Here is a 21,556-nt window from a genome sequence, read left to right as displayed (position 1 = left end):
CATTCAAAACTGAACTCTACATTTATAAATGCTTTATTTATCCAAGTTCTTTTTTCATCGGAAAGATTCTGTAATCCTTATCCTTGTTCATCCAACTTTGTTTATATACTTACAAGATTTGATAACCATGCAGAACTGTCCTTTTAGTGCAAAATTCATTTTGCATTATTTCAATCTGTTTCGACTTACCTGGCGTCATTTCGATTTCATTTCGTTTCGAAGTGTATGTGTACTTTTGTAATGGATGTCATGTGACCGGTCACATGATCTGTCATACTTGGTGAAAATGGAGGATAAAACACAAGTGTTGTTGGAAGGAAATTTTTTTCTTTTTCCCTTGCGATTAACACATTATCAAGTAAAACTTACAAAGCAAGGAATAACATTTCAGGAGACACCACAAAGAAAAGACAATAAACAGGCTCTTCAATCAATCCATTTCGGTGACGTGGTGGGTTGTCGCTGTAGGAGGGCAAACTCAGCGACGGATTCTGCAGCTTTTTTTACGGTTTATTCTTACCAGTTTAAAGGAAAGTCAAAAAGAAAAAGACAGCGAAATGAAGTATCTTTTGGTTGTGATATTTCTGAAAACTATGAAGACAATCTTAAAGTCTGTCAGAAGTGGAGAAATGTGATAGTTTGCTTGTCTAGAAATATTAATGTTACCCCGGATGGTATGTACATTTAAGATAATAAGATTTAACAGTATTTCTCCTTATGATTGTCTTTAATGTGTATATAGGGTTGATACATAATCTGCCTGCTTCATTTATTTAGTTCGTTAGTGTATCGTTATAACCCCATTCACACATATCTGATGAGATGATGAAAAAAATAAAAATTAATCAATAAAAATGATTTACTTTTAACAAGTACATGGAGCCTCATACATGTAAAACTGATGAATGGCATTTTATATTTCATTCATCTTGGTGCTTTCATCTACTGCATAATTTTGGATTCACATTTGGCTAAAGGATTTTTGTTGAGTTCATAGGAATGCAAGGCAAAATATTTGAGATAAATCTAAATGTTGAATGTATAAATTAATTCATATTATACTGGGTTATCCCCAGTCTGGTGGTCAAAATGATATATTCGTCAGATCCAGTTACCGATCTGCCCAGAAGACGCTAATGTTATTCGTATAAATAAAGTTCGTATAAATAAAGTTCGAACAATTTACTTTCCACTTCTGTACATCATGTCATATTCTTGTCTTTTATTAATTATTAAACTAGTGAATGAAAATCATAAGTCAATTATCTGCCATTTTTGTTGTCATACCCTACTTCCAGTGCAGATATTAAACAAGTATGGGTAGCCATGTGGGATACAATACTATTATATTAAATAAATAGAAATATGCTAGAATTTGATTTATTGATGAGAGTATAGTATTGGACAAAAATGACTATATAAATAGAATCCATTTTCTAAAAGAGAAATATATATGTGGGAATTTAAGGACTTTTTTTTTGGTTTTTAAAGCAAATTATTTCAATATGATGTTTATCTTATTTCAATTCCTATTCAAGTAATTATTTGACTTTAATAGATTTAGAATTGAAATCATTTAGAAATGTTTTTAGATCACTTAAAATTGATATACCGAAGGGTGATCTCTATCATGAGATTATTGAGACTTGCTAATTTCTAGATGATAAATTTTTAAAATATTATTTATATACCATTTTTGTGCAACTTATTTTTCATTTGAATCAATTCTCTTTGAAAATAAAACCATTTATATATTTGAACAACTATAATAAACTCAACAACTAAAAACTGTCAAATAAAAAAAAATATCTTAAATTTTCAATGTTGGAATTATTTCTCAAACAATGGAAATATTATTAACAAAATAATGCATGAAGGCAGATTTCAAAGCATCAGGGTCTTATTGTTTTTTTCTTCATTTTGGAGATATCTCTAAATAATCAAATATTCCAAATTAGGTTAATTTTATCCATTATGAACTTTCCTAAAGTTAAATGTTGCATACATGTATCTATTCATTTCCATTGAATTTTTCTAAGTAAAATGTTTTGAAGATGAGGGAAGAAATGTTTAATTTGTCAAATCCTCAGAAAATGCTTATTTTTACTCAGAAGTCACATGACTTCTGAGTCTTAAAACCATCTAATGTCAAAACGACTCCTGGTTGATAACTGCTTTAAAAGTACTTCCACTGCGAAAGTGATATGGCAGATGAATTTTAAAATGAATCAAATTGATTATTTCATATAAATACATGGCCTGTTTTTACAGTAATTTATTGAAATTATATTTTACATGATTTACTGTCAAAATAAAAATCAAATACTTATATAAAAGTGTGAACTATATTTTATGAAAGCCTTTGATATCCATATATGGATTCTACATGATTGGCTACGTTTAGAACTATATATAGGTTGTCAATATTACACATTGAGAAACAAAATGAAAACGAAATGAAATGAGACAAAAAACAAGAGAAAACCAAATTTATATTGATATTTCAAATCATCAGATATGTGTGGATGTGTAGTTCTATTTGTGGTGAAAGTGCTGATCCTGTTGTAAATAATTAATCTTTTTTTGAAATAAAGAAAAAAACAAATAACAATCAGCGGATTTTAAAGTTTTTGAAATACCTATAAATGTCTCATAACTTCCAAGGTTCAATGCCATTGGTTCTTAGATTTTTGTTAATCAGGCTATTAAAAGTTTTTTCTTTGGCACATGACATATTTTGGTCACATGATTGTTGTTTTGGAAGCTTTGCAAATGGCAGACAACAAATCAATATTGATTGATTGGATCCATGTGTATTTTCTACATTTCTAAAAGGGATTAAATAATATAGCTACAGAGGTTTTGGATTAGTTATAAATTTTCTGTGTTGAGCTTAAAACTTAAAACATTACCAGGAATACATGTACTGGCAAATTAACCTTTGTTAAGAGCAACCTCTGTCTTCTGACCCAAGCATGTGCAACCAGTTCTTTACAGAAATGGATATAAATAATACACAGGAACTAGTTATACATCAGGGTCACCATTCACATGTTACTGTTCTAGGCTACTTACATCGTTTACAGTTTTAAGGACAGTAGCTCAGACAAAATTGTTCTTTTACAGCAACTAATCTAAGCAACAGAGTTTTTGTAATAATAGGATAGGATAAATAATTGGTCAGTGAAAATAATGAGCTAAATTATTATGTATGCAAAGAACCACTTGTTTGACAAGTTTGCAACAGAGGAATTTTTTTTTCAAATGATAATACATGTAATACTGTAACAAACAGAAATATTTGTTAAAGGGAAGCCAAAATAAAAAAAGAAAAGTATTATGAGATTTTTTAAAAGATAATTTCTTATTCCATGAACGATTTTTAGATCTCTTTATAAGTTATTGGTACTTAGCATACCATACACGTCTACTTGACCTTAAACTTGTAATATTTGAATTTATTTAACCTGGATACAAATTTAGGTATTGAAATAAAAGAACAATGTACCAGTACAATTGTATCACACCTTGGCCTAGATTTTATCCTGATACAGTATTCTCGTTCCAATACATATAAATAGACAAGTACATGTATGATAATCAAGTGTTTATGGTATTGTTTAGAGAAGATATAACTTGTATATATGAACAGATATTTTGTCCCCATAAAGAGCAGAGATAAATTTATTATATGACTTTATAGGGTATGTAAGCCTCGCCAGCTTCACCAGATTGGGCCATAATTTTAAATGCATGGAGATTTGTCATTTACAGAACGTAGAGTTCAGTATTAAAAGCAAAATATCTTATCAATGGACGATGTGAAACATAAAAAAAAAACCAACGAACAAAAAATAAGCAACACATAAATTAAAAGGACCAAAATGTGCACACTTAAACAAGCAGTATGGATGAGTATTACAGTATCAAAAATGGTTCTTTTTTTATTGTGAAGAATCCTTGGTAAGCTCCTTTTTAAACTTTGACCTTTTTTTTCAAATAGGTTTTTCTTGATTCAGTACCATAGCACTTTGATTTAACACCCAATAAATCTGATATAATCTAATGTATTTTGATAGAAATATATTAAAATCCTTCCTTCATGAATAAATTTAGTCTCCTATACTATATGCATGTAAACCGGCAGTATTAGTGAAGAGCAATTCATCCATTTAGACAATGAATTATGAAATCTATTATTACATGTATATGTAGCTTTAATCTATTAACCTCATTTTCCTCATAAGCTTTTGTCACCTTACTGTACATATATTGTGATAAGGCTGAGCAAATACTACGTAACTAGTATGCTATAAACATTGTATCAGCAAGGTATAAACGAGAGTTCATTTTAAACTGAAATAGATCTAGATATACAATGTAACTATTTACATGTATATAATAGTGTACATAAAAACCACTAGGTAGCATTCATTTTTATTATGCTATAACAAATTTGGTTTTTATTGTTGGTTATTTTTCCAATTCTGCTTTTGAATAAAAAATTCCCATTGTCAAAAAAGGTACAAAAAGCTACAAGATGAAATTGCATATTAAGTCAGGCTGGACAAATACTGAGACAGCAGTTTTTCTTATGATCATAGGAAAATCTAACATACCATTTATCAGTTTTTGCTTTATTAGCTCACCTGGTCGAAAGCCATGGGAGTTATTGCCATCACTTGTTGTATGTTGTTGTTAACAATTTTTCAAAACTGTTCTCCTCTAACACTGCTTGACTAATTTGAACCGAACTTAATATGAATGTTCATGGGGTATGCTGCATTGAAATGATGTAGGGATTTTTGATCCGTCGAAAAACATGGCCGCTGTTACTAAAAATAAAACATAGGGGTCAGACAGTAAATTTTTCGCATATTACTCCAAAACTGATAGATTAAGCCAAATTTTGACAGAAAAAAATTGTTCAGCATGATGAGATCTAAATGTGGTTAAATTTTCATTTAAATATGTTAAGCTTTGTTGGAGTTATTGTCCTTTTTTTGACATTTTTTTGCCTTTTTTAATGTTATTTCTTTCAAAAAACCTCTCCGACACTACTTGACCAATTGGAACCAAACTTGGTATGAATGTTCCTTAAGGTATCTTGCATAGACCTGATGTGGGGATTTTTGATTTTTTTTTCCAAAAAACATGGCCGCTGTTACTAAAAATAGAACATAGGGGTCAGACAGTAGTTTTTGCCATGTATCTCCAAAACCATTAGGTTTAGCCGAAGACTTTCAATTGCTAAAATGATCTTCATTATAAGGCCTTCAAAAGTTTTTGGGGATCAAAGTTGTCAGACGACTACTTGTAAAAGTTAATGCCCTTGCAAGGTGAAAAATGACAGTTATTTTTTGTTTGTGTTTTTTTTTTACAGTTTTCAGCTATTATCTTGAAAACTGTAATAGATAGAAACTTTCAATTTTTGAAATAATTCTAGTGATAAGTCCTATCAATGTCTTTTTGAGTCAAAATTGTTGGACAACTCCTTGTTAAATTTATTGCCCTTGAAAGACGAACTTTAACCAGGTGAGCGATTCAGGCTCCCGAGAACCTCTTGTTCAATTTCATATTCCTGAGTATTTTGAAAAATCTCTATAGGCCATTACCCAAACTACCAGTAACCCAAGGTGTTTTCTTTAACAAAAATGAACTTCAAATAACTTCAGTGTTACAAAATTTTGTACTACAAAGTTACAAGAATAATATGTTCTTGGCACGAGGAAAGAGGCGTTAGAAAACTGAGTTCAATTTATATTGCAATTCTATTCCAGAAGTTGACCAATGCAGTCTGCCACCAAACCAGAGAGTATTAGTTCTAATAAATCCTCACAGTGGACCAGGGAAAGCTCAACAGATATTTGAAGAACATGTGAAGTTTATGTTAGAAGAGGCAGATATTGCATACAAAGTTCTCATTACAGGTAAAATTATATATATCTTATCACACTGTGCACTCATGGTTAAAATGGAGAGAAAAAATGAAGATAAACATTTAAATCTGTTCGACCTGTTCATGTGTATTTACATGATTAAGTGTATTCAGGGCATGCTAAAAATCAAACAAACAAAAAAAACAAGTAGCACTTAACTTTAAAGTTGGTTGTAGATATAAGTACACTGTATAATGTTTACCCAGATATACATGTATATGATGTGTTTAAAATTTCTTCCAACATATCTGAATTTTGAAAAAAAGTTCAAGGGTATACATAATATAATTTGTTTTTTATACTAAGAGAACATTTTCATGATGAAATTAGCCTTAGTCAGTCCCTTTGTATATTTATGTTCAAGGTTTAAAGAGCTAATTCTACCAATATGCAAATGTCAAATGTGTTTTAATGTTAAAAAATAATCCTTTTAAATACCTAATAGGTACATATATATTGTAAAATTTGATATTTACGTTAGTCTGTGGTAAAATGGGGTTAAAATATAGGACCCTTTAAGTTGATTAACTATGTACAGTTTGGAATACACTTGATGATACCCCCATCAACCCCCACATCCAGCAATCAAAAGAATGTAATCCAGGGACAAAGACCAGACATGGAAAACATACACAACAAAGAACATAAAGTAACTAAAACCATACATACAAAGTAACAAAAGTAAATGAGCAACTCGGACTCCACTAAAAACTGGGAGCATGGATCAAAGTTTTTATTTCATACTAAGTTCAACAAATTCTATCTCAGACTTCTTATGGTTCCTTCTCATAGAGATTTTAATAATTTCATTGATCAATATGGTTTCTAATTAAGTACCAGTCCACATAAAATTCAGACTCTGCTAATAGAAGAGTGATTCATGGTGTAGAAAAAAACATCGAACAAATAATGTTTTTTCAATCTACATGTGCTGGATATTTCCATAATGATATTCATTTCTGTATTCAGATCTGCAGTTTTGAGATAATCTTACATTTACCTCTTAAATTCAGCCAAATCAAACAGAATCAAGAACGATAACTCTAATAAGTGCCAATTTCATACACAATCTATGTAATTTTTATCTGAAAAGTGCAACCTCTAAATGAAAAACTAAGACTGGTGATATGATCAGTAACTGTTTCTGAACAAGAATTAAAACTGAATTCAGTGGGTTTTTGACGTGCATGAATCACCTTCCGTCTGAATTTTATAAAGACTGCTACTTAAGTAAGGGGAAATTATGCCCTCTTAAAAAATGAAAATCTTTGAAATTTAGAGGAGCAAATTCTTAATTCACCAGGAAGCCACTGCTGGTCTTCATTAGTTGTGTACATAGCTTTACTAATTTCAGAGTATGCTGGTCATGCAACAGATGTAATAAAAAACCTTAGGTTAGATGATTGGTCAGGGGTGGTCATAGTTTCTGGTGATGGTCTGATCTATGAGGTAAGTCAAATGAAGGATACTGCCCAGGGTTATACGTGAAGAAAGTGGTTTCCGATTGTTTTTTTTTTTTTTTGTGTATATTACAGTAGATGGCTTTTATTATGGATAGTATTCTGTCAGTAACAATTGTAGTACATGTATGAAAGTAACAACTATAGGGGTTTTAAACTAGCTGCATTAATGACTGCTAATATCACAAAACTTCAGTTGTATTTGTTCTCATGTTATGAGAGGAGGTGTTATCTATTTGTTATGTTAAATTTCTTTTCTTAAATTCAATTAGAAAAGACCTGAAATAGAATTAATATCTATGTGATGTTTTTTTGTCAGAAATTGAAGATCTCCAAAGTCCTAGATTAGGACCTTACTAACTGAAAAAAAAAGTGTTAAGTCATCTTTTCAGGTTTTACTGAGTAAAAATGTAGTTATTACCAACTTTCAGTGTTATTAAATATGATAACTAAGTATGTTATATGTGTACTACTGAAATGTACATGATAATTATGTAAATTTCTAATGCAACATTTGTTGAAATGGTCAAATTATATTTATGTCATGAATTTTATTGTATCAGTACCATGGTTGACATCCTCCAATTGTTTGCGCATGAGCAGATATTTCTTTTAAGATTTGTAATGTCTATTTTAAATATATTTGACAGTTGCATTAGAAATGAGACCACTGTATTGTATTTAAAGGGCCATGTTTCATGGTCACTGATACCTGTTAACCGTCTCTACTTATGCTCTGTCTGTAAACTGAATTTGAAACTGTCAAATCTGTGATTTACACCTTCAATACAGTAATCACTATCTTCTAAATGACAGAACTTTTTCCAACCTATCAATTTTGATAGTATACTTGTAAACTGCCAATACTAAAATTGACTATTTTTAAATTTAAAATTTTGAAATAAAACCAATAAAAAAAATGACTACATTACCAGTATATTTGGATGAGGGTATTTATCAAAAAGAGCTGTATGTAGCCCTTATATAGACTTGATTATTTTCTTATTTCATTAGGAATTCCTACTTTTTTATCTGAGGTTTCAGTATCAAAAGTTACAGATTTTTCTCTGAACGGACAGAAAAGTGTTTTTTCTAGACCTTACCCCCTATTTTTGCAAAATCTTCATGTCATAGTTACTTACAATAAACAATATGATAATTCATTTGTGAGAAATTGAAGCTCATTAACTTTAACTCTCTATTTCACTTTTTGAATTAAATGAACAGTTTAATACAGGACATTTTACAATGTACATAACTTAAGTGTTCCTATAGTTCATATTATTACATGATTTTTATTGAATTAAAGGTCAAACAAAAATAAGTTCAATGTTCTATTTCTGATACCGACAAAGGTTATTTTTTTAGGCATATACAAAAATGAATTGAGGATAAGTGGATACTGTAGTAATATAAAGGCATCATTTATGTTGTTTAATATTAGTAATGTCATTCATATTAATAAATATGAAAAAAAAATCAGATTCCAAATCCTCTTTTTTGATTACCTCCTTATGATATACATTGTACTGGTATATTAATTTAAAGAATTTGCTAGGTTCAAACCATGGTTTTCAAAGCATGTTTCCAGGTTGTTTATATTAGTAGGCATCTACTCTTGTTAGATACAATATAGATAATATAATTTTTTTTATGGAATGAATGACATTTAAAAAAAAAAATATGCAAGTACATGTAATAGTCATACTGATTCTAATTCTATAATTAGCTGACATACATTGTAATGTAAGAATGAAAATTTAAAATGTCCATATAGGCTCTAAAATACTTGTAAAAATACATAAGAGGAAGTTACGCGTATGTAATAAAACTTTCAGATGAATAGTGTTGAATTCTCTTATTTAGATATACTTGGTATATATATTATTAAGCTTTTATATTTATTTGCTTGAAAGTATGAAAGTTTCTGTATAGAATATTGATTGTTGAGCCTTTGACAAAGCAGATAAATGGTATAATGTGGAACGTATGTCTCTGTGAGCTTGTACAAAAATACTAGAGCCTATGATGAACAACTATCTCTCTTCAGTGTTAGTTTCCTCAACCAACTCATTCTGATAGCTAGACAAGCTTCTTCACCCAACTTATTATACCCCTGCATAGAAGGAAAGTGGGTGTACTGTTTTACCCATGTCCATGTGTCCATGTGTCTGTGTTTCCATAGCATTTTTTTCAGTCACAGTTTTCTCAGAAACTTCTCATCACAGCGGCTTGAAATTTTGACACTTTCTTTCTGTAGGTTTGACGTATGGTGTGTGGGCTATAATGCAATTGCTTTATCCGTCTGTCTGTTACACTTTTATGTACCAAGTAACAGTTTCTCAGCTTCTATTAGAGGGAATGCTAAGATATAAGGTATATTGTTTTTGCGTAATGACTTGTACCGTGGCTCCCCTTTCCATGTTTCTTGGTTTTCAACTTCCTGTGTACTGTATGACTTGATAATTTTAAGGAGATGCGTAATGGAATTTATTGTAACAGATATCTCAGTTTTTATACCCCGCCTCATGAATCAGGGATGTATTATATGATACCCCCTGAAAAGTTGCATGTCCATCTGTATGTCTGTGCCTCCATTTGTCCATTCCCCACAGATTCTAGATGATAACTTGAGTACAGATCAAATGAATTTTTTTGAAAAATTTGCACGGATTTAATGTACCATAAAATTCAGATTAGGTTTAATTTTCAGCAAAATCCAAGGTGTAGTTTTCAAGACCAATTTGAACATTTCGCCATCCCCCTTTTTTCACCATTATCACTTAATGTTCCATTAATGTCCTATTTTTACTGAAGGAAATGCTTAGATATTTGGTATAATGCTTTTCATGTTTTGACTATCAAGGTTCCTGCCTTATCAACTCCTGTTTATGGTAGGACTTTTTTTATGTGATGTGAGGTGTAAAAAATTTAATGACAAACCATCTTAACAAATGTATCAATTTTGAGTATGATTTTCATACTCACTCCACTCAACATTAAATGTTGTATTATAAGCTGTGTTCACAGAGCATTCTAATTTAACATGTTATAAAATCCTGTTCATTTTATAAATTCAAATCTTATCTTGGTTTCTGTACTTTAAACAGGTAATTAATGGTCTGATGAGTCGCACTGATTGGAGCAAGGCCATCAAGTTCCCGATTGGCTGCATTCCTGGTGGTTCTGGCAATGCATTATGTTGTAGTGTCAACTACCTAGCAGGGTACATAAATTATCTTAAAGATGGTGTAATTATGCCACTTTTCTAATTGAACAGTTACTATTTACATAGCTTTTATGGTTGAAAAAAAATAGAATTGTACTGAGACAAAGGGTGAAAATATTCTAGGTTGAAATCATTGTTGATGACCTTTGACCATAAGGTCATCCCTCAACTACTCCAATTTTACATGACTTGATATCTCTTTAACCATTCACATCCTCATCTATAAAGTATATACATGTATATTCTTGATGCTTGTGACATTTAGAATAGGCTGTTACTGTTTTATTAGGAATGCACACATTTTCTTGCTCAGTTCAATAATTTGTCTTTAAATGTGAATATGTTAATTAGCCATATTAAAACTGTCTTAACAGTGAGCCAATGGATGCAGACATGGTACTACATTCCACATTTGTTTTAGTCAAACACCGAATCTTGCCAATAGATCTAGTGTTACTACAGACACACACAGAACAGATGTATTCCTTCTTGGCTGTAGCCTGGGGCATTATTGCTGATATAGACTATGAGAGTGAGAAGTTACGATCCCTCGGATCTACTAGATTTACATTATATGCAATAATGAGAATACTAAGTGAGTTTTGTTAGTATTAAATAATCCTGCATGGGTGTCTTATCTTTGTACTTGTAGTTTTACAGGTGGCAACTCCGATAAATTCATTGATTAAAAATTTAAATATTGATCTTTGTATGACTGATGATTACTAAAAAATGTTGATTGTATTAAAATACTTTGATGTACTTTTGAAATGATGAAATAAAACCTAGTTAATCAATACTTATATATTCACAAATCATGTTTAAATGGTCTGACATTAACAACGTTTTCAAATCTGATAACAAAATAAAATCCATATCTATTTACTACATTGTAACTAGTCATAGAAAATCCTAGGCAATATTTTGAAAAAAATAATGATCATTAGCATTTTGTAAATATATGCAGTCTTTATACTGGGGATATTCAGTTGGTAATTTATAATGTTGAGTACATTTTGTTTATTATTTAACTGTATTTTTTTTGTGCATTTTTGTACTAAGTACAATAAAATAAAAGCACAACTCATGAGGTATTGGGTATCTACAGAAGCAATTTTTTCACATGAATTTCACATAGTTTTCACCAGAATTGAAAAAGATAAATCTCGTCGCATGAAATTCATGTGTATTTTAAATGAAGTTTCATGTAACATTAATCACATTTATTTAAAGTTGATTTCATGTGAATTTCATTTTTAACTTAATTTCAGGTGAATAATATTTTTCTTTTCAAACTTCATTAAATTCAGTTTATTTCTAACATGTTCCTTGTACTCATGGAAAGGTATTCTTGTATTGAAGCACTTAGCATATATTTTAACCATTTTTTAAAATTCTTTTCAGAGCTAAGAACCTACAAAGCAAGAGTTTCGTTTTTACCAATATCAGATACTAAACTCCCACAAAAGGATTCCAGTAGCAAATCAGTGAAGTTCACGAAACCTAGACGCTATACTATATTTAGTAACACTGCTAACCAGGAAGCTTTAAGTAATTCTGTTTATGATACAGGGTGCTTAGGACAATTCAAGTACTTAAGTAGTGGTGAAGAACGTGTCCGATCTCAATCTGTTCCCTCAAATATGTCTGATTATTTAAAACGGGACAAAAGTGGATCAGAGAATCTTGACAGCATATCAGAGTCTACTGAAAAACTCTATAATATCTCTGAATCCAGCCGTGATGAGGACAGTGGACATCACTCGGATGTGGAAACAAGTATTAATGGGCAAACTGACAACGGATGCATAGATTTTAACCTCAATTCCTCAGAAAATGAAGTTTTTGAGGAATCCTGTGAGGAAACTGTGTCAGTTATAAATAATTGCACAGATCCTGTACCATGTCCACTATTGTCTCCCCTTGACCAACCAGTACCAGGTACTTGGTCCACTCTAGAAGGTAATTTTGTCACTGCCATGGCAGTTTACTTGCCATATATGGGTCCAGACAACTTAACATCTCCAGACTCTAAATTAAATGATGGTTGTATCAATCTTATGATTATTAAAGCAGGGATATCTAAGAATGATCTGCTAAATATTTTTTTGAAGTTTTCCACAGGAGAACATATAAACTCTCCACATTGTGAGGTAGTTAAGTGTTTAGCCTTCAGACTTGAGCCCTTAACAGACAAAGGAAACATTATGGTAGATGGGGAGAAAATAAAGTATGGACCTATTCAGGGACAAATACTTCCAGCAATAGCTAGAATCATGGCAATACAATAGTAACATCTTATTTGGATATGTTGATTTTGAAATGATATCATGTTTGATTTATCAACATTAGTTTTACACCATTTTTAAAATTTTATTTCAATTAGGTAGCACTTATTCAATCAAGATGTAGCATGCAGTATATTTAAAGAAATAATTACTTTGTTGCATGTTTTGTCCTTCACCTACTAGTTTATCTGCTTGTATTTTCTTTTCTTTTTTTCAGTGCTAGAAAGTCAATGTGCTCCATTATTTTGGTGATAGTATGAATTATCACAAGTCAATAATAATAGTATTCATAGTACATTGTTGCAATGAAGCAAATGAGGGTTTGTCATGTCATTGAAAAAGCTGTTGAAATGCTTTTTTTGAAAAATGTGACTGGGTTGTTTTCACCAAAAAATAATCAGATCTTAAGTAGCAGTCCTTGTAAGAATCATGCAAATTCTGTAATATGTGGTGCACCTCAAAAAAAGGCTTCACATTTTTATTTTTGTCATTATGTTGTTTTGTAGGTCTACATGATGAAATTCATTCATTCAAATCTGTCTGCTCATAGGAAATAATCCACATTGAAAATCCAATAGTTTCTATTGCATTTTAGTGTCATTTACAGAGTTATCTCCCTTAATTTTGAATTATACAGTATATTCTATATAATTTTATCTCCTTAAAGCACAGGTTATATGAAAAGCAACATGTTAATTTTATTTTAAACAATATATCAAATATAAAAATATGAAGGCTTTCATATTCTGGACAAATCTAACAAAATCATAATATTATGAACACAAGTTGTTTTTTTTTTTTGACTCAGTATAGTTTCGCTTTTTTTACCCTTTGACCTTAAAGATGCTCTTCCATGGAAGCGCAAATCACCTGATTGCAATTCTGTTTTTCGATTGGCCAAATACTGATAACTTCGAAAAAAAATTGTATTGAAAATTAAAATTGTGTTCCATGTGTTACAGTAGAAAATTAAAAGTAAAAAGAACCAAATTCTACTGCGTCGGCCATCTTTTTTTAAAGATAGTACTTTTTTTAATTAATTATAAATGAAATGGGAGAACTACAACTCATATGTACCATTCTTTGGTCATTGGTGCCTGTTGTGAAACCATAAATATTTTTTAAATATTCATCTTGTTTAAAATTTTAAAGTATGTCTTAATATAATGGACTACTTTCTCTCTCTTTTAAGGTTTTAATAATTCAGTAATGTCCAATCATTTTTTTGTATGTTTTTTTTGTAATCAACATTTTTAGGGAATCTTATGTTATGTTAAAGATATATTTTCCATGACAGGACAGACTGTTTTAATAGTAATAACAACAAATAGAAAGTTCATATTTAGATTTAAATCTAGACTTCAAATAACCTCCTGTGAAAGTTCCTTTATATATGGGCTTCAGTTTTCATGGTCCAGTAAATTCTGTTGGTTTTGATAATAACCTATGGCAAACTATAGCTTTGAAGTTTCACAAAATAAGTGTAAAGTGAAAACTGCCACAAAGTTGTTATATCTTAAGTTATCTGTAATGCTTCTATATGATTAAGGGTACTACCATTTGATTTTAAGGGGCGGCTTGAATCAAATTTGAAATAAAAAGTTTGAATTTTTTAGGAATAAGAAGGCAGGACAGCCCATAAGAAAAATAGAAAATTTAATCCTAGCCCCTCCTTAAAAATCAATAGGTTGCTTCCTAATAATAAATCACTAATTGGGCATCAATTATATTTAGCAGATAAACCAATTTTCTTGTTTCCTAAAAAACTTGTCTTGACAATGTGAATATTCTCAATAAGACTTATGAAAACATGCCAATTTTTAATGAAATTTTCTTAGTTATAGAGGCTTTTATTACTAATATTTATTGTAGATCCTCCACAAATTCTTATAACCATTACATTTATCCATATAAAAAATGATTAAGGAATTAAATTTCAATGTATTAACCATGAAAACTATGGAAGCCCACGGGAAATGTTAGTTTCACTGTGTATAATGGTGTTATATGTCATGTCACTGTTAAGAATGGTGTTATTACTATTATCCTATTCCAAATTTCATATTTATCAGTCAAAGGGATTTTTCCATTGTACTATTTACTTTTACATTTGAAATGTGATATTTTTTTATGATTTGTTTAAAGTGCTCAAGTTTTTGTGTATAAAGTGTTTGTATATTTGTTAATTATTGTTATTTATTAGCTTTGGTTGCTTGTAGGGACCATTTCTTCATTTATCTGTGATAAATGCATGTACATTTCAGTATTTAAATTCTGGGTAGATTTTTTACCTGTTTGAAATCCACATCATGAATAGTCAACTGCTGTTCAATTCTTCTTCAGTCAGGCACAGTACTGGTAGTTTTCTTACAAAAAATAAGTGATTTAGCATGTTCAACCACATTTATAAGCATATTATCTTTCAATAATTGGAAATATGACATCCCAAATTTGGTTATTCTACCAATGTTTTATCAAATGTGCAGAAATTGGGCACATATTGGAACAATTTCATAGTGCCTCCGCCAACTTGGCCCAGTATTATTGTTAATGGTTTCTTAATTCCACTTCAATTAAGATATCTCTTGGTCATGTTGGTGGAAACCTTTGAAAAAAAAAATCAACATTGAAAATGGGTATTTTACCAAGATTTGTGGTTTTTGGCAGATTTTAGGTTTCCTTAAAACTGAAATTTGATGAAACAGTGAAAATTTAAAACCATATTGAAAAAAAATTATTTGTACTTACTTCAAACTTATTTTTTTCTCTAAAATTGGGGGCCATCATTTCTGAATGTATATATAACTAGGTCTGAACTAGGTCTTGATGATGCTAAGCCACACATTACCACACATCGTTCACTAATTGCAGTCTGTTAAGGAATGATTTTGAAACAGTAATTACCAGAATACGAAATATTGTAGAGTATGTTGTCAGTAAAATCTACCGGTGTTCAAGTCACAAAGAAGTAAACTTTTTAATATTCCTTTTAGTAAAAGATAACTGGATTGTATTTTTGATTGTTTGTTTGTTTGTTTTTTTAATTTTGTATAGAAATATCTGACCTTTTGTAAGGTAACTAACACATTAGTTTTTACAGAGATTACTGGTAATCATGGTACAGTATTGTGATTCTGACCCAGATTTAAAGAAGGTAAAAACATTATAAGCCACAATTAAAATTCTTTATTTCAAGGGCATTTAGTTAAGTTAGCCATTTATTTTATAATTAACATATCAGGGGCAGATCCAGACAAGTTGAAAAGGAGGGGTGCTACTCGGGGTTCCCCAGAAAAAAAGGGGTGCTGGGACATTATTTGCCATTTTTTGTTAATTTTACACATGAAAATGGCAAATTTTCCAATAAAAAGGAAAGGTACTAACCCCTTGCACCCCCCTGGATCTGCTACTGAATTTTTTAAATATTTTTTGAATCATCAGCATTAACTTGTACCTTATAAGATAATTTTACTATGTTTTGTGACTTATTCAGATTGGGGTCAAAAGAAGGGCCATTTCTAATACAATCAGAATTTCAATGAGCCTTTCTTTAAAATATTTTGTAAAAACTTCTTGTTTAATCAGACATTTATGGTTGGAATGCAATGAATGTGATGGTGCTTGCATTTTGCGAATTGCTGCAAACTTTGAAAGTGCTTTAATTTGTGGATACCAAAGTCCATCGATTATGGGTAAAAACAAGTTCATGGATTCTTGAATTCATGGTTTTAATGTTTTTAGTATACACATCAATGAAATCTAAATGGAACAAAATTTCTTGGTTTGGCCTATCCACGAAAACCATGAAAATTGGTACCCTGTGTATAATAGTACTTTCACAATATTTTAAATTTGCATGTAATTTTTAGATCAACTTTTGTCAAGCAGTTCTGTTTCTTTTTAGTTTGTGTCATTTAGCTTTACTGAAGAAGTTGTTTTTTAAAAAAAAAGAAATTATGAAACTTGATAACCTCACAGAAAATCTTGGGAAAGTGTCTTGACTATATAGTGAAAATTATTTTGCATACAAATATCATGTAGAACAAAAATATTTCTTGAGCAAATCATTTTTTGCATTTTTGCATGATACACTTTTTTGTGTAACATGTATATAAGAATTATACATTATGTGTAAGTTAATTTCAACAAAATATCAAGGAGAAGGTATTTCGGTACTTGAAGTTAACAATATTTTTTAGATATATGATTTTGTTCAACTCTAGTCTCTGTTTACAGTTACTGTGAAAGTACTTTAATTCATGGAAACCAATTTTCGGGGTTAAGGGAAGAAACACAAGTTCACTGATTCTTGAATTCATGGTTATGAGGTGGGAATCTAATTTCATGTTTTGGCCTACCCACAAAAACCATGAAAATTGGTTCCATATGAAAAATGGTTCTTTCTAAGTATATTAAATGTGTATTCTTGCCATTCATAAATGAAAATTTGCTCATAGAAAGTAGATGGATTATGACAGCTCTGACCCATCATACTTATGTTAAAAGTAAATAGATTTTGACATCTCTGACCCTCCAAACTTTTTTAAAGTAGATATTCTTGTAGATAAGGAGATAAATTGTAGGTACACATATACACAAAAAGAAGTATTATAGTAGAAGGGAAATACCAGAGGACAGGGTACTTTTACCAAATTTCCCCTGATCTTTTTTTCATTTTTCTTGTACAATAATTCAAGTTCAGCTAAGTTAGTTAATTGAAATAAAATTTGTTTTGTTAATCAATACATGTAGTTAAAAGATTTATATTTATGTATCATCATCGTAAAACGAATTTAAGTATGATGTTACATGTGTAGTTTTGTTTCAGAAAATTCATTTTGCACCAACATCTCGTATTGATTTTTAGCAAAAATTTTAAAAAAAAGGTATTCATTTATTCATTCTTCGCATTATTGAAAAGTAAGATCCGGTACTGGATCTCTGAAACCTTATAATTAAGAAAATGTTCAGTGAAATATTGTCAAATCTGAACCCAAGTAGATGAGACCAAGTAAGTTTTTAATCTGTGTGTGTGACAAGTACATCCAAAAACATTTTTAGTGTTCCATGCAGGTTTAGAAAAGGGCACTTCAGTATGTTAGAGACAAATTTGGAGGCACATTATGTAAGCATTAACATCTATTTAGGGAAAATTGGCAGCAAAGGGCATGGCATTATAAAACAAATTAAATAGGGCAAGGGGCACACCCCCTTAAAAACTGTAGTGAACATTAATTCCATATTTGCTCCATTTCGTACTTGGTATATTGTCAATTCATCCAGTTATTCCCCAATCGTAGTATTCATAATTTTTTTTTCTTTATTACCCATGAACTAGTGAAGGGATCCACTTTGTTTTTCTAAATGTATATTCATATTGAAATGATTGGAGACCATTTCACACCTATTGCTTCTAATTGTTGGTACACTCAAAGAAAACCTTTCTATCTGTTTAAGACTTGGCGGTAGCCCTGGATGTTAATAACCCCATCATCATGAAAATCCTTTATACATACTTTTGTCCGATGGTTTTTTTTTTATTGATTGTTTGCAGTGTATACGAACCATGGACTTACAAAAGACTTTGGACGATTAAAAACAGAAATTGTAATATGAGAGTGCTTACTGACCTTGTTTGTCAGGTGAGGTTTGAAACAGACACAAGGTTTGTGGGGGAGGTCAACCTCAGGTTTCTGTGAAACCCAAGATCTGGATATGTCCACGGAAATCTTGACATTTGATAGGATGGAACTAACATGGCATTTAAGTCCAGGGTTTGAACCCCTTTGCTATCATGTCCCCCCCCTCTTTTCATTATTTCAGCATCATTCTACTCTGAAAAACTGTGAATTTTGAAAATTGTAATCTGATATCTAGAACTAGATTGCACCATATCCATTTAATGTGTGTTCTGATTTTGAATTTTTCAGTGAATTTAACCCATGTTAATTTCTATTTGAAAAAATATTAATGAGATCATTTTTCAAACATACCTGTTAATATCTGTGTTCATGTGGGAATTTTCCTCCTATCTTTACCATGTACTAATTACACTTATTCTGAATCTTATTAAAAGAATTGGATTTGAATTTGTTTGCTGTGGATATGTTTTACACTACGTTTGTGCACATCAAATTGCTTCAAGGTTTGTTTATTATTTTGTTTGATATAATTATTATGTGAATTTTATAACTGTTACGAAATGAAGGGTGGTGACTGGAGATAACACTGGTTTTACCATAGACTGTCTGTTTTTGTAAATTATTTAATTCTGAGTGATAGTGATTGGTACAATATCAACATAAGTAAGCCAGCCATAGTAAAGCAAGGAGTAAGTTTGAATTTCAGGAATTATTTTGACAAGCAATTCTTTCATATTTTTCAAGGCTTTAGATTTCTTAAGGAATTCCTCATGTTAGTTACACACAAAAAATAGCCATAAATTCTGGCAATACATGTAGTCGTCTTTTTATATTTATGAAATGCAAAGCATTTTAGCAAGTTTTTCAAAGGGATGTAACCAGCCAACATATGACAACCTGGTTGGCGGTTTATTGTTGAAAGGAAGAACAGTAAACATTTTTCTTAGAAACTTAAACTATTTACAAGGAGCTAAATGGTTTGAAATAAATTATTTAAAAGTATCCAAGTACTAACTGCAGCTACAATAAGGCAAATATTTGAATTTAAAGTCTACTGCTGTCCATTGCTCCATTTGTACAATAAACAAGTCTCGTGGGTTGGAGAGTTACTTCCCTTTGCTCTAAAATATTAAATATCAAGTCAAAGTGAGGAATTTAAAAAGGTCTATTCCAATGAACCAAAAGTTGAGGTCTAGTCTGTAGCCACTATAGATTGCTTACAGGTGTGCATGTTAAAAATGAAATTAATCTTTGAACATACAAGACCAGCTGTTGGTACACAATGACTGAATTTGTATACATATTATGAATAAATTAAGTAGCAGTCTTTGTAAGAATCATACAAATTCTGTAAAATGTGACACACCTAAAAAAGGCTACATATTTTTATTTTTGTTATTTAGTTGCTTTATAGGTCTGTTTGATGAAATGTTTATTTATTCATTCCAATCTGTCTGCTCTTAGGAGATAATCCACGTTGAAAATCCAACATTTTCTATTGTATTTTAGTGTCATTTACAGAGTTGTCTCCCTTAATTTTGAATTTTACAGTACATTCTATATAATTTTTATTTCCTAAGAGCACAGGTTATATGAAAAACCACCTGTTAATTTCTGTTAAATATGACATTTTAAACAAAATATCAAAAATAAAAATATGAAGGCTTTCCAACTATGAATCACATTTTGCATGATTCTTACATGGAGTGATAATGTCTGTTGATTGAACTACATAAATGTAAACAAATAGTAGTTGGCTGGTACAACTCATATTCTATTTGTTGAGTATTTAAGAATTGGCAATAATAAAAAAATTTTGTGTATTGAAAAATAACAAAAATTTTCCATGTGCATATTGTTTATTGTGCCAAGGGCAGTAAACAAAGTATGCACATGGAAAATTTATGTTATTTTTCAATAGACAAAATTTTATTATTGCCAATTCTTATAAATTAATTTTAAAACATATTTTTATCTTTGAACATGAGAAAAGTAGCACTGAATTTTTTGAGATGTAACAAAATTATTTTAATCAATCAGATTACAGTACTTTTCTCAAAATAATTTATTTTTTCTTAGCTTGAGCATTTACATGACGGCTGGGTAATATTGATAATTTACTCAGTATGTAGTTTAGTGGTGAGTGCCAGCAGTGAATACATGACTATGACAATGATCTTTATTATGTTCAGAGAAAGTTGTTCTTAGTTCTGGTAAAATGGTATATATGTTTATACTGCTTTTGATAATGTTATTGGTGAGTTATTGTAGTATGTTTTGACACAATATAATGTTATGAATTCAGAGTTACAAAGGAAGTTAGAACATATAAATTTTCAGTGTTTTTAAGTTTAAGCAAGAAATTTAGAAAAAAAAATAAAGTTAAGGCTTATCATTCAATTTACTTCTAAAGTAAATGTTTGTTTTTATTGTTTTAGAAAATGTCTAGAAAAATCCAATGTTTCAAAGGGTATACCATACTTTTACTGCTGAGTCCAAAGCATGATAAATCCGAAGATAGCTTGCTAAATCAGTGAAAAGTGGATTGAATAAGGTAGTAATGCTTGTTTGGTTAATCTAGGTATGGTCAGATTGATCAAGCTGAAACTTTAATATAAGTAGTGAGACTTTAAATTTGAAATTGATTTATGTTCAGCTGTTGATAAAACAAGGAGCTCTATTTTGGACCACTATTTCAGAGTTATCTGTATCTTATTATCAAGTGATCAAAAGATTACATACCAATGAATAGTTTGCTAGTTGCTACATCTGTCTTGTTCTGTTTTTTTTCAGTATGAAATTTGTTATTTTTATGTCATTAGTTACTATTTGTAAAATAGATTTCTGTTGAATTAAATTTAAATAAAATGTGAGTGTTCTTCTTTGTCTTGCATCAGACTTGCAAAACATTGCATTGGTGTTTTTTTAATTATGCAATTAATTTGAAATTCAAGTTAAAAATCAGGTTTCATTCTCTCATACCGGCTTTTAAATTTGA

At 30.3% G+C, this 21,556-nt stretch overlaps 1 protein-coding gene across 2 annotated transcripts; it reads left to right on the top strand.

Moving 5' to 3' along the window:
- The first annotated feature begins 257 nt into the window (after positions 1-257).
- LOC148619113 (sphingosine kinase 1-like) lies at positions 258-21,431 on the top strand. 2 transcript variants are annotated; one of them, XM_088578678.1, is made up of 7 exons: positions 258-674; positions 5,781-5,930; positions 7,294-7,388; positions 10,510-10,625; positions 11,003-11,223; positions 12,033-12,590; positions 13,134-21,431. In XM_088578678.1, exons 1-7 carry the CDS (start codon positions 287-289, stop codon positions 13,166-13,168), a joined length of 1,563 nt encoding a protein of 520 aa, XP_088434804.1. In that variant the 5' UTR covers positions 258-286; the 3' UTR covers positions 13,169-21,431. The 2 variants fall into 2 exon arrangements, with proteins under 2 accessions (XP_088434804.1, XP_088434802.1); XM_088578676.1 differs by having other exon boundaries at positions 12,033-21,431.
- The last annotated feature ends 125 nt before the right edge of the window (positions 21,432-21,556 follow it).

The sequence above is a fragment of the Perna viridis genome, chromosome 4 (assembly GCF_037379345.1).
Source record: "Perna viridis isolate PV_CMFRI_1.1 ecotype Kerala chromosome 4, ASM3737934v1, whole genome shotgun sequence".
NCBI lineage: Eukaryota > Metazoa > Mollusca > Bivalvia > Mytilida > Mytilidae > Perna > Perna viridis.
This window is presented reverse-complemented; position numbering and strand designations above follow the sequence as displayed.

Excerpts from the sequence above, each read along its gene's own strand:
- LOC148619113 (XM_088578676.1), top strand. The coding sequence starts at position 287 with ATGGAGGATAAAACACAAGTGTTGTTGGAAGGAAATTTTTTTCTTTTT. Across the intron at positions 675-5,780 it reads TATTAATGTTACCCCGGATG|AAGTTGACCAATGCAGTCTG; the intron begins GTATGTACATTT and ends ATTCTATTCCAG. Across the intron at positions 5,931-7,293 it reads ATACAAAGTTCTCATTACAG|AGTATGCTGGTCATGCAACA; the intron begins GTAAAATTATAT and ends TACTAATTTCAG.